Source organism: Dreissena polymorpha, chromosome 7, assembly GCF_020536995.1.
Source record: "Dreissena polymorpha isolate Duluth1 chromosome 7, UMN_Dpol_1.0, whole genome shotgun sequence".
Lineage (NCBI taxonomy): Eukaryota > Metazoa > Mollusca > Bivalvia > Myida > Dreissenidae > Dreissena > Dreissena polymorpha.
In genome coordinates, this window is record NC_068361.1 from 65,595,346 (window position 1) to 65,612,873 (window position 17,528).

The 17,528-nt window shown below is 31.9% G+C and overlaps 1 protein-coding gene across 5 annotated transcripts in view; it reads left to right on the forward strand.

Moving 5' to 3' along the window:
• Window positions 1-17,528, forward strand: part of LOC127837993 (gamma-aminobutyric acid type B receptor subunit 1-like) — a 399,001-nt gene that overhangs the window by 271,054 nt on the left and 110,419 nt on the right. The window contains exon 1 of one of the 5 annotated variants that reach the window (XM_052365469.1): window positions 9,315-10,143. The exons of the other annotated variants lie outside the window; for them this stretch is intronic. Coding sequence (XP_052221429.1) covers window positions 9,904-10,143 — 240 coding nt within the window. The 5' untranslated portion in view covers window positions 9,315-9,903. Of the gene's footprint in view, window positions 1-9,314; window positions 10,144-17,528 lie in introns of those variants that run through there. 5 annotated transcript variants of the gene reach the window in all.

Here is a 17,528-nt window from a genome sequence, read left to right on the forward strand (position 1 = left end):
GCAATTTCATTGAATATCGTAATGTATGTAATCGTTATTTACAACAAGTCGTAAATCGTTGATGAAACGGTCCTAGCCATGTATGATTGCAATGTGAACTTTTAAATGATACCAAATAGCACATTTTTAATGACTCAACATATGTTGTTTTCACATGATGTAAACCAGCGTTTCGTAAATACGTACACTAAAAATCAGTTACATATTGGATTGATTCTTGTTTTGCTGAAAATAAATCGGTCGACAAATGAACGCGGAGACGCACCACTTACAGCCGCGGTCTTGATATTATTAAATTATATCTGAAAATAAGACCCAAGACGCGCGACATTAATGCGAGACATTAATATTTTTCGACAAATATTCTACTAAAAGCATAATAAAGACATTTGAAATAATCAGTTTGCTTAGAGACAAGACAAGACAATTTATGTCGTATTTAAAGACCACTGGCCCAAAATGCAACATACAGACATGTCACATTTTACATACAAGAGTTGCGAATTGTTTTATGTTTGGCTTTGCGCATTAAGAACTATATGAACAATGCTTTCTTCAGTTTTAGATCGTTAATCGTTTTTGTCATATTAATAAAATCGATTTCTTCTCTGTTTCCACTATACCAAGAACAAAGGTGCATGTAACGTCCTTCGTGAAATTTAGAACAATAAAAATACATGAAATTCGTTTTTTTTCAATGACAGAAGTGTTTTCTACATTTAGACAATATGTACAATATCTAAGATCATGTTCTTTACCAATATGTCGTCCAGTTTCAATAAGAATCTTGTGATTGGAACATTTAAACTTTGCAAAATGCTTTTCTTTAATAGAATGGTATTTTAAGCGAAATATATTTTCTGGTTCAAGCAATGATTTATACATTCTATATGTTTCACTTAGAAATCCTATGGAAATTACACACTAGAAAGACTGATTCTGTTGCTGCTTTAAGTATTGAAGATCCATTGAAAACACCTTATAAAAACCTACCTTTCCCTTAAATGCGTTCGACTTCTTAAATCGGTTGACAGGCATATTTAGTAATCGTACTTTGCCGGTCATATGCCACAGCGGAAATGATTTTAAATCAGAAACTTGTGTAACGATGACTTTGATTGAAACAAGTCTTTGGTATTTAACTCTTTCAGTACGGGAACCTAACTTTAAAGGCCTTTGCAAACAGTTTGGATCCAGGTGAGACGCCACAGAACGTGGCGTCTCATCAGGATCCAAACTGTTTGCTATTCTGATAGCATTCTTTGAAAAAAATAGAAAAAAATGCTAATTTTAGAAATTGCGCAGACGGCATTTTTGCAGACGACAAATTTTCCAGCATGCAAAGGGTTAAGTCTTCACTTTATAATGTAAGTGCGGTGCAGGCTATTTGTTATATATATTGACGCATTTTGAAACTTTTTTTTTTGTTTATGCACTGAAAATACGATTGTTGATTGTCAATCGATATTATAGGCGATTATTACTTTAATTTGTACGTACAGAAGTAACCAATACATACCAATTAGACGCATCTGTCGAGAAACAAATTAATTGAGTTATCAATTTATATAAATAATTCGTAAAAGTTTGTCTTGGAACATAAGGTTTTTTGTCGCAGCCTACTCGGTTTAGGTTGTAAAAATTAAGTTACATTATTCCTACTTATGCGTTAATGGCTGCTTAAATCTTGGCAGGAAAGCTGATTTTCATTTCAATTTATATTAAATTGTTGCTTCCGGTTATGATGGGACGTAACTTTGTTTGCAACCTTCCAAGTAGGAAATTCAAATACCTAGTTTAATCGTTTCTCATTTGACATTCACATTAAAACAAAATCAAACAATTAATGTACGTCAATGCAATTTTTCGAACACAAAGTTTGTTCGAGCCATTGACATATATATTTTATTTACTGTGTCTCGTTATTGTGTTGTCCCGAAACCAGATAATCGGTATAGGTCTTTTAAGGTATTGAAACGTTGTGTTCTGCAGTGTCAATGGCTTATAGGGCTTATGGCCATTCCATGGACGTCCATGCAAATATGTGAACGTTGTTATTGCAAATAATTTTTTTGAAGCTATATAGTTACTTCAATATACCACAATTTTTCACAATCCTGTGAAATCTTTCAATAACATTCCTTGATTTTTCGTTTCAACTATCATAGTTACTGTGTGTACTTCTTACGGCAAAACTGAATCACTTGATGTTTACAATAAATTTCTTACTCGCCTATTTACATAGTTAAATTTAATGCATCCGAATGCCTTCCTATGGTCAACGCACGTAATTTTGATTAAAACTCGGCCTCGACATTTCAAAATAAATACTCTGAAAAATTACACTCAAGATTGGATGAATTATATAACGTTCTGGAGAATTTTTAACCATAACGTGAACGACGTACGCAGGATCACTACAAATGCTCAACTAAACCATTTCGTTTTCATATTAGCTACCAAGCTTTTTTTCTAAAATGCGTACGGGTATTAAAGGGGACGTTTCACAGATGTGTTGCATGTATTGAAGTTTGTTATTAAATTTATTAAATTGTTTATATTAATAAATGTAAACATTGGATCCAAAAAGCTCCAGTAACAAACAAGATTACAATTACAGAAACAAAAAAGTATCCTTCAATTCGGCTCGAACGACTGACCCCTGGAGTAAAATTCTATCGCTTAGACCACTCGGCCATCCGGGCTCATACAATGAGTAATGTATTATACAATGCTCGTAGTATTACAAAATATAATGACAACAACAGAACTAAACACATTAGTAGTTTTAAATAATAGTTAAAATAATATTTCGGTCATGAAGGTTTTATGGACCGATAGTGGGTAAAGAATAAGGACCAGCACAAGGATCAAAAGAACAAACACACATACGATAGATGCATAAAATGCTTATTTCCAAATTTCAAATTGAAAACCAATAAATTACTTAAGTTTACTTGATGGGTTAATGACTGATGTTATGATGTTAAGAAAACTGAAATTGGATTTTCATTTCAATTTATGGTCTGCAGTCGCTTCGGATGTGGTGGAATGCAATAGGGTTTTAAGTCACCCAAGTATGGAACTCGATTACTGTGTAATATCAGAACATGTTTCAAGTGAAGTGATGTTCATAGAACAACATGACATTTGTGGGCGTATAATTTATAATGTTTTTGCTTAATGGTAAGGTATTGTCACAGAAACTGATAATATAATATTGAAAAACATTAAAGAAATCTTACGTAGAAACGGAACACGTATTCAGTTAAAATGTAAATAACTAACACAAACAAATAACACCATTATTAGAAATGCTCAATACATAAAACAAAAAGACATCATGCCTGCTATACGACAAATAAAATAGATCAGATTTAGAACGCATCGTTATTCCGATCACAATTGATTGATCACATTCGAGCGTGCGTGCCATTTTTCAGGATTTATTAAATAGCATCATTTTACAATGGCTGACAGTGCTGATATTAATGATACGGCAAACGCTAATGGAATTGTTTCAGATAACATCGCTTGATCAAACATTATTCACATATATTTTACATACTTCTATAATTAAGTTTTTCTTTTTCTAGTTAAACGATTTGTCATCCGGAGGTGTGTTTTATCTAACACATAGAAATATGAACCAATGACAGAAACTATTTTTAACATGACATGTATATATCATTCGTCAAGAAAGTACACACATCATGCGCTAAATAGGCGCTGCAATTAGTAAATTAAATCCAATATAAGCCAATAGACAATGTGCGTTAAAATATGTCATATCTGTAATTGGTTTCTTATATTTGTTTACACACTTTATAAACCAATTTAAGTTAATAATAATAATTAACCCATTCACAAAACAGAGTTGCATATTATATGGATTAATTCTTTAAATCATCTCGTAATATAGGATCTGGCATGAGCTGTCATATCATACCATATGTTATTAAACGAGTTCAGGAATTTTGTTAGTAAGCGAGCCTTTGGCGAGCTTACTAACGAATTTCCTGGACGAGTTTAATAAAATATGGAATGATATGACAACGAGTGTCAGATCTTTTTTATCACATGCTTTTAAATGAGCAAATTAAATAAATATTTACGCAAACATAATGATAAATCCCGAATGCTGTTTACATTTCGTGACGTCATTTGACGTTGCAACGTCATTTCAGCAAAATAACAAAATGCGATTGGGCAATAAACGAAAAATAAGCCAATAAAAACACTTAAAAATGTTGTATTAAACATATGTAATATAAAAATATGTAATGGTTATATTACATTGGAAACAGGCTATGGCATGTGATAAAATAGCATCGCTCCCTACGATTCAATATACCGATTTGTATAGTAGGTTTGATTGCACATGTATAGTGTTTGACATGGTAGAATGTTTTGGAATAACTCGATTGACATAAAAGGGATCTTTTCACGGTTTGGTAAATTGACAAAATTAAAAAAAGTTGATTCGCAAATTTTCGTTTTAGTTATGATATTTGTGAGGAAACAGTATTACTGAACATTTACCATGGTCTAATATAGCCAATATATGCATCTTTTGACGATTTAAAAACCTAAAAATTATAAAGCGTTGCAACGCGAAACGATTGAATAATTTGGAGAGTTCTGCTGTTGTCGTTATATTTTGTGAAACTACTAAGATTTCTCATATAATGCATAAAATACTTCAATCAAGTATGCTTGGCAGAATAGCCGAGCGGGCTAATGCGTTTTTTCTCCAGGTTACTCCAGGACTCCGGGGGTCACTGGTTCGAGTCCAGCTGCGGCTACTTTTTTTTTCCTTTTTTAAATTTTATTCTTGATGTTTTACTGGAGCTTTTAAGATCCAATATATACATTTATCAATATAAAGCATTTAATGACTTATTTCAAAACATGCCAAAAACTGTGAAAAGGCCCCTTCAAGATCATCACGTTTACCTTGTAAAAGTTGTATTTTCCTTTACCAACTTTAATTTGTCAAGTCTTACGAGCTAACCAAACGATCTGCCTTGTCGTTGAAGGGAGAAAAAACTTCTTGAAACTTGATATAACCATATTACTGGAACGCTACCCGATTGAGTCATACTTTCCTTGACATTTATTTACAACAAATCATTTAGGTGAACTATATGAAGAACTAAATTACACAAATGGACAAGTCTTGTTTAAACGATAGTTGATTTTAGAATAAACGATGGCTTAAAGACGGATTTAGAAAACAAGTTAAAAATCAAATATTGAAAGCATAGAAGATAAAAACATAGACAATTCAGTAGCACTAGGAGAACACATCAATAAGTGTGCCATTAATTAAGTAAACACATTGATGATTCAATAAACATTCAGCATGTGTGATCGCTATGTTTATGAAAAACAATGACAGAAATCGCAAATATATTTATTTTGTGTCTTTACTTTTTAAGTAAATACTTGTTCTTTAATGGACTATATGAAATAAATGTCAGCATTTTGTTTTGAGTTTTATATATATAGCACATACACAGAGATTAATTAACCTTGTATATGCAAACCACTGTACAATGATATGTGGTAGTAAACCTGTTAATGCGATTTCTATTGAAGTAGTGTTATTATTACATCGGGATTGATTTTTGAAAGTATTTTTACATAAATAAACTTATTTGTGAACGTTTACAGTTGTTAGAATGTGTAAATATATCAATATGTATTTATGTTGTTCTTAAATAATTATACTGTTTTTAATAAATCATATTTGCAATCGGTTTAATTCCAATATCTTTATGCGTTCCCATTCCGTTCACAACATATGCAATCCATGAAGTTTAGTAGTATTAGGAACATTTTTTTTAGTATTTTTAATTTAATACTACCAAATTGACACGGTCATTATAATAAGTACCTTAAATAAAGGAATTATTCATATTTCAATATATACATGTTTTGCAGGAGTTCGTTCCGTGTATGGTATTTTCAAATACAAACGAACAGAACAGAAGAAAAACAGAACACACAGTTTATTTAAGACATATACAAAAGAACATCGTCTAAATGCCCCAAAGATAATTCATAATAGTGTCGTGTGTCTATATATGACAAAGTATGGGTAATAACAAAAGGTAATCGTACAATTAGAGAAAAAAAAAGTATATTTTACAGAGAAGTACGACGTTATTATAAATATATCATTTCGCTGGCAGTAATAAGCTTACTTTACTATTTGTTGACAATATTGTTTGTGATATAATAGCTCCGGCTAAAACTTCCTTGATATATATTCACGCATTTAAATTTTCAATTTTACAACTTGCGCTTAATAAAGTATGGAACTTAAAAACTGATGGATTCACATAGTAAACGGGATTAGTTATATGTGTAAGCCTTATTTGACGGAAATATTGACATTTACATATACATTGGATTCGTCTTCTACTTCCCTTTGATCACAACATTGACAGTATGGTTAATTACAAGAAATATGATTACGTGTGTATCTTACAGTTCAAATTCTTAAAGTATGGGCAGACGCCCTTAGTTTATCAAGGTATTACGCAAACCTGTTTGCATTAACTGTGAGTACGTTTCGTATTCAATAACTGTTTTTTTAATTATATATCATGATTTCACTGCGTCATAGGGACTAAAGGACAAAACAAATGTCGAATCCCAAACGGGCATTGATCCAGTTTTAAACAGTTATTAATGTTTTCTAAAACTGTATAGCCCTCATTACGATCAAAATAAAATTCCAATAATCCAAAAATGTTGTACACATTCATTGTGCTTTTGCTAGTTACGTTTCTTATATCTGACTGTTTTACAGGTTCACAATAGTCTGTATTCGATTAAAAAGTACTTAGTTATTCATCACTGATAAAAGTGCTACGATTATGAAGATAATTTGATTATAACTCAATTCAAAGTTGACATGCCTCAAAGTAAGTTGTTGTTTTTTCAAACGAAGTAGTTATTCCTAATGTTCCAACTTCCAAGAAGTAATTCCTTCTATTCGAGTATAACTTCTATTGATTGAAAAATGACATGGTAGAAGTATAATAATTACCAGTGACACTCCATGCATTGTTTTAGAACATCTCTGAAGTGAACGATTTATAGTGGAATCACCATGAACGACTTTCCGTCTGTCGGTCTGCATGTCTGAGGAGCTAACGGATGCACAAGGAAATACATTCACATACATCTCCCTGACTTTGTTTCAAGATACCAATAACTGGATAAATGTTTGTTGTATTGCTTAAGACTGGAAATCCAATTGTTTGTAAACGCAGGGAATACCAAGCATAATGAAAGCCAAACCCATTGAGCAGAATAATGAAGTCACTGTTTCTTAGAAAACTTGTCCAAAGAAACGTGTATCGTGACGTCTTTTCCAGATATATAGATTACCATTCCTGTAGCGCTGAAGGTGTTTAAGTTTTAAAGTATTTTATTACTGTATTTGCTATCAATAGAAAGAATAACAATAGATAGCGTAATAGAGATTGTATTTAATTTTTTATTGAATCATTGTACAACTTCTACATTCTATACGACTCGGTTAACATGGCTTAATTACTAGGTAAGTCTGGCTTAATAACTAGGTAAGTCTTAAAGGGGCCTTTTCGCAGATTTTGACATGCATTAAAGCTTGTCATTAAATGCTTTATATTGATAATTTAAACATTGGACCTAAAATTCTCCAGTAAAACACAACAATAATCAAATTAAAAATAGGAAAAAAAGTAACCCTCAACAGGGTTCGAAACACTGACCCCTGTAGTCCTGCATTAAAAAGTCTCCCGCTTCGACCACTCGACCATCCGTACTCATGCTATGAACGGATGTATGTTTTACCTATATAAGAAATCCTCGTAGTTCCCAAAATATAACGACAACAACAGAACTTTCCAAAGTATTCTATCGTTTCGCGTTGCATATATTTTCAGGTTTTCAAATCGTTAAAATTTGCATAAAATTGATATTTTAGAGCATGGTTAATTTTCAGTAGTACTATTGTCTCACAAATTTCAATAACTAAAACGAAAAATTATGCGAATCTAAAACAACTTTTTTTAATTTTGTCAATTTACCAAAACTTGAAAAGGCTCCTTTAATGGCGCGCGTCAACGAATTATTATTACGAGGTGAATTATAATATAGGAACACTACATGGAATATCTTAAAGAAACTTATATATAATTATATATTAATTGTTAAAAAGAAACCAGTTGCAGTTACGCCACACGAAATTTCTTAGTATAAGTGATCACACGTAATAAACTTGTTGATTAACATAGTGTGGCCCAAAATAAAATAAAAAAGCACAGTATGGTTGCATTTTATGTATATATGTATGTATAATTGTTTAAGATATAATTGTCTACAAGTTGCTTCACACTAGACATCTGGATCTGTGTCAGGTATCCATAGCAAATCGTTCACACAATGCATAGATCTTTCCCCCCTTATCAATCTGATTTAAGGTCTCTCGATTTCCTTTAAGTAATTTCAAGAACCGTTACTGTCCCTCTGATTTCTGTTACCCCAATTTGCACAAAACACTTGTTGTGATCAGATTTTGCTTCTGTGCTACGCTCTCCATGATTCCTATTGTGTAGTCAAAGATCCGACTTTGTATGGGCATCTATTTTGTTATCTCATTAGATTCGTTACGTTTTCTCAGAGAGTTTGTACCTAAAGACAGATACATAGAACATTTTCACGGGAACCGCTTATTTATACAAAAAAGAATCGTGTGTTTTTGTCAATCTTACTATAGTCGTATTCTGAAGCAATCGTGTTTACTTTCTATGTGTATTCTAGTCACATATATACATGCTTTCTATTTGTACTTCAACAATTTCTAGACACAAAGGCATATACGTTCTTTGCGTATATGTCATTTCATATTTGTCTGATAACAACAACCTTTTATACCACAATTTTAAATGGGCACCGATTGATTCAATTACACATTAATAAAAATGGGATACAATTAGTTAAATAGATTATTTAAAAAGCCATGCTTGCAGTATGCATAAAAAACTTAACATTTTATACCAAGCACATTTGCAATACAAAATATTACATAAAATATAGTATATTCAAAAGATCATGTTTGATCAAATAGCATTCTGTGTTTTTTTATAACGCACTCTACTACAATTTCATTATATGTAATCTCCATAAATGTAATGTATATATTCTTCTTCGCTCTTTGATCGGGCTGCATGTACGCTTTGAACATAAAACGTTCAGCTATCATATTAATCTAGCAGACTCGTCATACGTTTGTCATATGAACTAGATGGCTGCCATATCGATCCATTGTATTTCTCGCTGGATGGAGTTGTTCGTCTCAGATATTGCTTTTGCTAGCGAACACAATTCGCTGTTCCGCAGTTCCAATACTAGCATCGTTTGCTCAGGACACGGTGCGATTCTTCAGTTAAAGTGTTGCTTGAGATGTATATATCGGATGACAGTGGATTGTGATGGATTTTGGGGAACTGATGGAAGTACAATTATATGGAATGGTGTGGCTTTTGCTGCCATTGGGACGTTGTCGCAGTTAATAACGTGTTATTGTTAAACAAGTATGTTTGTAGATAAACGCTAAGTAAAAATAATTAACTTTCAAAAAGAAGACTGATGAAGGTTACACGTATTTGTTAATTGTACAATTCAGGCTTGTCTTGCCGTTTTAAGTGATTTATAAATACAGCGATTAAGAAAAGCATTTTGCGTCATGAGATAATTGAATATTCAAGTAATGTAAGTGTTCTAATTACCGAGACAAATTGATAATATTGTAAATCAAATGTGTATACGTGTATAAATTATTTAATCACATAATTTTAACAGTGTTTGAAGAATTATTAAATTACAACATAGCATTTTTAAGACATGCGGGCGAACGGATCATTTGGTCGATTCTGTCTCGTTGTGTTAGTTGTCATGACAATCCGACCGATTTCCGGATTCAAGGGTAGGAATCTTACTATTGGCGGGATATTTCCCATGTCCGGCAGCTGGGCCGGGGGTCAAGGATGTTTACCTGCGGTGCAAATGGCTCTGGAGGATGTGAACAAGCGAACCGACCTCTTAACAGACTATATGCTGCATATGGATTATAACGACAGCCAGGTATGTGCGCGTTGGTTTTTGCTTTCTTACCCAGGTATTTGATAAACTGGATATGTTTGCATTATTTAGTAAATAGAATCATTTATAGAACCAGATATCGCAACCTTTGAAACAAATCATTAATTGTACAACTGCATAAGATCGCTGAGAAAGTTAATTTAAATTGACCATTCTGGTAACTCGAATAATATTTGTAAATTTGAGTTTTAAAACAGGAAATTAAACTGGTCAGTCGCTCAAAAGTGTGAAATGACTTGATTACCTAACCCTTGAGGTTTTCAACTTAATTAATAAAATATTTAAAATAAAACACGTTTAGTTTTTGTCTGGTTGATTTGCTTTTAAACATAAATTACCGTATTAAAGGTGTCAGAGTAGAATGTCGTGTTGTTTTTCTTTGTATTAATTTATATTCTTAAAGAAACAGTCATTCCTAAATGCCACATGTTCTTGCAGTGGCACGGACTAAACATAAAACAGTGCTCTTATTGTCTTTGTTCCCCATGAATGATCACATGCTTTTAACGTGTTTAAATACAACTTTCTTTATCGAATGTTTAATGATTCGTTTGAGACAAAGTTTGTCCTTTTCCTAATTCTACACTATCAAATGGGATGTTTCCTTGAAATGAAACCCTACATTCTGCCATTTCGTGCTTCTTTAAAAAGCCTTGTTTTGCATAATTGGCAATTATTTATGGAATTTTAATGAGAGTGAATATCTCTTACTGGACCGTTTTTGACGCGAAACTCGGATATTAGACCGTTCATTACAGCGGCACTCGGTAATTCAATTGATCATGACCTCGAAACTCGGTTAATCGACATGTGTTACTTATGTCACTATAAATTGTATTGCCTGAATATTTTCAAGATTCAGTGAATGGATTATTCTTACAAAACATTTGACAGTTTTATATTTGAGAATTTATTATTGATTGTTCTTATAACCTTTTAAGCACATTAGGGAAACATTTAGTTTTGCCTCATATAGGTAAACACGTACTATATTTTTAAAACACTGCGATTACTGAATTGTATAAATGGTGTTGTTTGGTTGTATCACTTTATAACTGGTGTTATATTGGACAACAGGTTTAAAAAGCAATATATTAGTTAAATTGCACGCTGAAAAAGCATTGATATGATGAATGGTTTGCAATAAAGACTTACAAATTATGGGGCCGCATGCTTGGTCGAGACACATATCCCAGTATTAACCGACAGATAAATGACGACGACATTTTATTTCATTATAGTCCTTTATGTGGTTTATATCGCTGTCAAGCTTTATGCTGTCCTTTATCCAAAGCATTAAGTCTTAAAAAGTATATACGTGATGGTTAATTGTACGTCGTATGCATTTCGTGATAGCATGTATCGTATCGTCTTCATTGAACCCTAGTAATATCAGTGTGGACAAGGTTCCAAATACGTCAATATTCAGTTTCATAGTTTTATCCGAAATTAGCATTGTTCTTGTTAATGATCTGATAATGTGCAATTGTTGAACACTTATAGACAAACAAATTGATTTTAGCCGTATTTTATAGATGGTATCTTGTATTAGCATAACACGTGCGCCCATAGTGATTAATCCTTGCTCAGGAGTGAGATGTATTACATGGACCGTTCACATTCAGTGACCCAAAATTAATAACGCCTTTATGTTTTGTGTAGAGATGTACGTGTCGTCTTGTGTTTGATATGCAAATCGTCACTAAATGGCTAAGATAAAAAATAGTCGCGGATGATAGTAAGATGTTAAGTCTGGTAGATGTCTCTTCGGCTTTGCATTTCTGTAATTCCGCAACAGCAAATGATCAGTTAAAAACAAATCACAGCCCAATGCAATATAGGAATCATGTTACTAGAGCAATAGAATCATTATATAATTTTAAGTTACTATTCTTGAGTATTTATTAAATATTCTATACAATAACTGTCAGTATAACAGTAAACGCAACACTGAGCTTAGAAATGATTTAAACTGGTTTTACCACTTAAGAACAGTCAAGTCTCCTCCAAGGTGAACCTTATACTTAGCCCCACGTTTAACCAAATGATTAAATTTCAAACAAGTGTAAGCTACATATAATCAATATTCACATAAAATCAAAATACAGATTGGTTTAGGCTTAAGCATTTTTACACATTACAGTAAAACAAAAAAAGTCTCATTTCGATCACTATTTACATGCAAACCATTGTACTTAATGGATAATTAGAATCAGGTTAAATGTATAGATCGTGGTCTTGAAAACGATTTATAAACAAAGGCATGCAATAAATAAGCATCTCAGACGATGTTATATGGTTTCGTTAAGAATGAGAATTGTTTCGAAAAAAGGGTCCATTTTTACTTCTTGTAAATACGTTGTATGTTTCTTCCTCAATGTTTACTGCTGCAACATTTTCAAACACAGTTACACCGTTGGAAAATTTCCAGAAAAAAATGAAAATCATAGCTTAAAATGTATATTTATATGCAATGATTGTTAATTAATAAATACAATGATTGTTTATTCATAAATAAAATGGAACAAAATGTTTCGAGTAAAAGCGAAGTATTTGTGACTTTAAATGTTTATAAACATAATTTGTCCTTCAACGTTTAGTAAACAACACCTGCACCGAAGCAACGCACTGTGTTAAGTGAAATGTTATGACAAATAGAAAACAGTACATTGTTTTGCGCGCTACACTTAAGGAATATAAATGCGACTGTTTGTAAATTTTATACATTACATAGACATTTGAGTTTCCCACGCTTTATGCATGGGTTAACAAGGCGTCGTAAACAGTTGCACTTTCCCTGAAAACTGTTCGCTGCATAATCGAAAACGGCAATGGATACCACGTCAAGAAGGAGTGCAATTATGATACTGATTGAAACCAGTCTTGGATAGTGGGACAATATTCTATTTTGGATTAATTGCTGTTAAATGTTTTGAGCTATTTCCTGAAAAAATGTCATGTGTAACATATTTAGTCGATGTTTTTCTATTCAATTTTTACATGTAAAGATTTTTTTATTTTCTATGCAATTTCGAGTTAATAAAGAATCGTGTGCACAAATTCAAAAATAAAGACATATGCTATGGATTTGATTGATACATTGTTCTAATACCCTTGAATAGATTATATTGTATTTTGAATAACTGGTGTGAAAAAGATAGTGGAAAAAAACATTTCGTGAAAGAGCAGTATTTTCGGAACAACTGTTATAGGAATATTTTCTTACCAAGACAATTCTGTACTATATTGTTCGATATCAAGGATTATTATTTATAAAATATTCTTTCAATATGAGAACACTTGAGCCGACTGGCTCTCTAAAATTGAGATTTTGTTTCAGTTAAGATTTAATTGAAAACAAAAACAATAAAAAACACAAACAAAGCTATTGTAAATCTGTGTACCTTTGGTCAATATTATCGAAGGCTTTTTAAGACACTCTTCAAGGGTGTAACCAGGTCTTAGAGTCTAAAACGAAAATAGTTAGAACGCAGTTGCACACACATTTACCTACGTAAATATTCTGTCTTTATTTAAACGGCTTTTACTTTTCGATAATTGAATGTGTAGTTACGTTAAATAGTTGTTTTATCTTATATCATTCAAATGATCTGTTTTATGATGTTAAATACTCGAGTCATTTCTAGAATACTTACATGGTATTTATACCTTACAATGTATTCATATGACCGTTTTAGATGATAGGGGAGGAGAGCAGTACTTGGGACAACCCTTTATTTTACGTAGCCCTGTCCAAATACAATCATTTCCACGTTTTATATCCTGCACACATTGCGCTGAGAATACAGCAAACCCGTCTTACTAACATTAAAAACAACAACATTAACGTGGAGATAATTAATTTTTAACGAAAAGTTGCTTGGTAGCATAAATATTTCCGATTATATTTAAATGTATAAAAATCTAAAATGAGGCTTAAATTAATACATTATCTTCGAGACAGTGATAATTAAATTTATGTTACATTATAGTTTCTAGAGCGTTATAACACGAATTTGCTTTCTTACTGCTGAGGCACGTAATCTGTTTATTGGCAAGGCTAAATTGTATTAATGATTTTCCACACCACAAATTAAACATTTTCTACGCTGTTATGTTACTCAATTTAACATACACTATCCACACAAAAATGTTCAGATCAAAGTGTAACCTAAAGCCTCTATAACGCTCATATTCAACGTAAATTGTGTTATGTATTTCGTAAAATAAAGTTAACACCTAAACAATCAGTGTTCCTTATAGCCATACCCACAATATTAACTCTAGATGTGGTATGATTACATTTGTGTAGATACAAAATATCGTTTTTATTTATTTGTTACTCAACTAATCCATTTTAATTTCCCGCGAATACATCTATTCATACCACACACGAACACTTAAATGGTACCATGTAAAATGGAATTAATATGCAAAATCAATACGAAAACGAGCATTTTGTATCTACAAACATCTATTTTCACCAGACCACATCTGACGTTGAAATTTCGGCTACTGCCATAAGGAACACTGATTTTTAATTGTTCAACTTTATTTTAAAGGGATCTTTTCACGGTTTGGTAAATTGACAAAGTTGAAAAATGTTGTGTCAGATTCGCAAATTTACGTTTTAGTTATGATATTTGTGAGGAAACAGTATTACTGAACATTTACCATAGTCCAATATAGCCATAATATGTATCTTTTGACGATTTGAAAACCTAAAATTATAAAGCGTTGCAACGCGAAACGATTGAATAATTTGGAGAGTTCTGTTGTTGTCGTTTAAATTTACGAAACTACGAGGATTGCTTATATAAGGTACAAAATACTTTAACTGTGTATACCCGGCAGAATAGCCGAGAGGGCTAATGCATTTTTACTTCAGACTAACTCCAGGACTCCGGGTGTCACTGGTTCGAGCCCTGGCACCGGCTACTTTTTATTCCTTTTTTTTTAATTTTATTCTTGATTTTTTACTGGAGCTTTTAAGATCCAATGTTTACATTTATCAATATAAAGCATTTAATAACAAACTTTAAAATATGACAAAATCTGTGAAAAGGCGCCTTTAAGAAATATTGTTCGAAATTTTCGATGATTTTGAGTAGTAATTGGGCTTTAAAAAAACAATAAAAGGTTTGATATAAATACTTTTATGAGCGGATCTTAATCATTAATTTTGGATATTTTGTGTAGTTAATGTATGAATTGACTTAAAGCATTTAATAAAGAAAAAGTATTCAGTGTGATATCATTATCTCTTTCGCGGCAATAAACATGTCTTATTTGTTGTAAAAGATCAATTACTCCCTGTAAAATCAATGGAGCAGAACAATCCTCACAATATGCACTTGTTAACATTATGACTATACTATGTATTCAATATAAGGTTCAACCAGACAACTAGTTCTTGAGATATAGCGCGCTAACAAAGCATTTATTAAACGATGTCATATGTGTATTCAAAGGGCAAAATCAGCGAAGCTTTTACACACGAATATATGAGTTTTCACACCTTTAGAGATCCTGCTTACAACGTTTCGTGTATCTGTTCATGATATATCGTATAAACACGAAGTATAGGACGGAACGAAGAAACCTCGCTTTGTCATTGAAGATTATGAATTACATTTCCTATGGGACATTTTCTTTCTCCCCAGAACATGCAATTTCATCATAATGATCATAATTATTACCTCGCGTTTTGGTAACCTAAATTATATCATGTATCCTAAAATATATTCCAGGAAGGACGCTATATAACACATGGATGTCAATTATTTCGACGTTTTAACTCAGCGTTTGTCTATCAAATTCGTCATTTTATAGCGATTTACAATTAAAAAAAAATAACATGTTTTGCTGTTGTAAACTACTTCTAGTATAACACAACTAGATTTGTATATGATTGTATGTTGAATGTACGCCAGTAATATGTATGTACCCATCAAGTAGCTGTACAATACTATCTGAAAAGCTTTGTATGTATGTACTGTGTTGTCTACATATGTATGTAATATTCTACGGAAACAAAAACATTTGCACACAATTTTTTTTATCGTTCCAGGTAAGACGCCACAGGTAGTTATATTCATTTCGTAGAAAGGTAAACGTCTCTTAAAAAGACCTGACTGTAAACAAAAAATGTACAAATTAATTTGTTTTATATAAAATATGTGTATCGAACGTCAGTCCAAGAAAAGTCGTACACAATCCCACGTAATAATTATCAACGGCCATTTCAATTCATTTCGCCGAAACCTTTTATACAAAATGGCGATTAGTGCTTGATGTATTTTTACTCACATTAATGGAATCAATCAAAGTGCTTTTTGTATTTTTTATGTATATAAGGAGCCACAGCATCATTAGCCGCGGAGATGGAAACGTTTTTTGCTAGTCAAAAACTGACTGTTTCGACCTATTAACTGGCTTACATTTCACAATGTAAATAATAGAACAATATATTCTCATAAAATTTAACACATGATCGGTCATTCGACAAACAGCACTGAATAAATACAGAGTCAAAGTGATATATAACCACAATGTAGGATAGCGGATGGAGGGATTTTTTAAATAAAAATAAACGCATTAAACTTAATTAACCATTTTAAGAGAATTAAATATACTTGCAAACACAATATTGTATTAATTTACATGATGTTCTCTATTATACGTATACTTCAGACACGGAGTATAACTGTTATTATATCTCTACACAAAATTGAAAAGAGAAACAGAACAGATGTAGTGTTTGTTAATTTAAAAAACAAGTCTTCCTACAGAATGCAGTTGAGTTTAAAAATTTGGTTGATATTAACTGGACCGGAATCTTAAACGGTCTCACTTTGCTTGGCAGAATTTCGATAACAAATGTTCCGATTCGATAATTTTCCATTCGATTCAAAGTAAACTATTTGCTGCTTATTTTTCAAACTATTTCATGTTTAGTTTGTCCAGGGCATGAATTAATATGTTTGGTATTTGTTATTAACTTATTAAGTTATTATGTCGTACATTTTAAGTGTTTAATTGTTTTAATTGTTTTAATAAAATTTTAAAACGCAACATGGTTTGATAAGTAACAAATTTATTGAACAAAACTTCCTGTTGGGTTATTCTTAAATAACATCAAATGCACAATGTATCACATGTGTTTAACAGATAAAAACACACAAAAACACATGTAAGTATATAAACAACTTCCAGTTTACTTATTAACAGAATGCACAAAGTTTAGTAAACAAACCAATCTGCCTGATTTCAACTTACGTCCACAAACACATGTTTTTCAAGTTGCCTTTGCATCAGGAACCTTCGCGAAACCCGAAATGGTCCCATACTTTTGATTTTAATTTGGA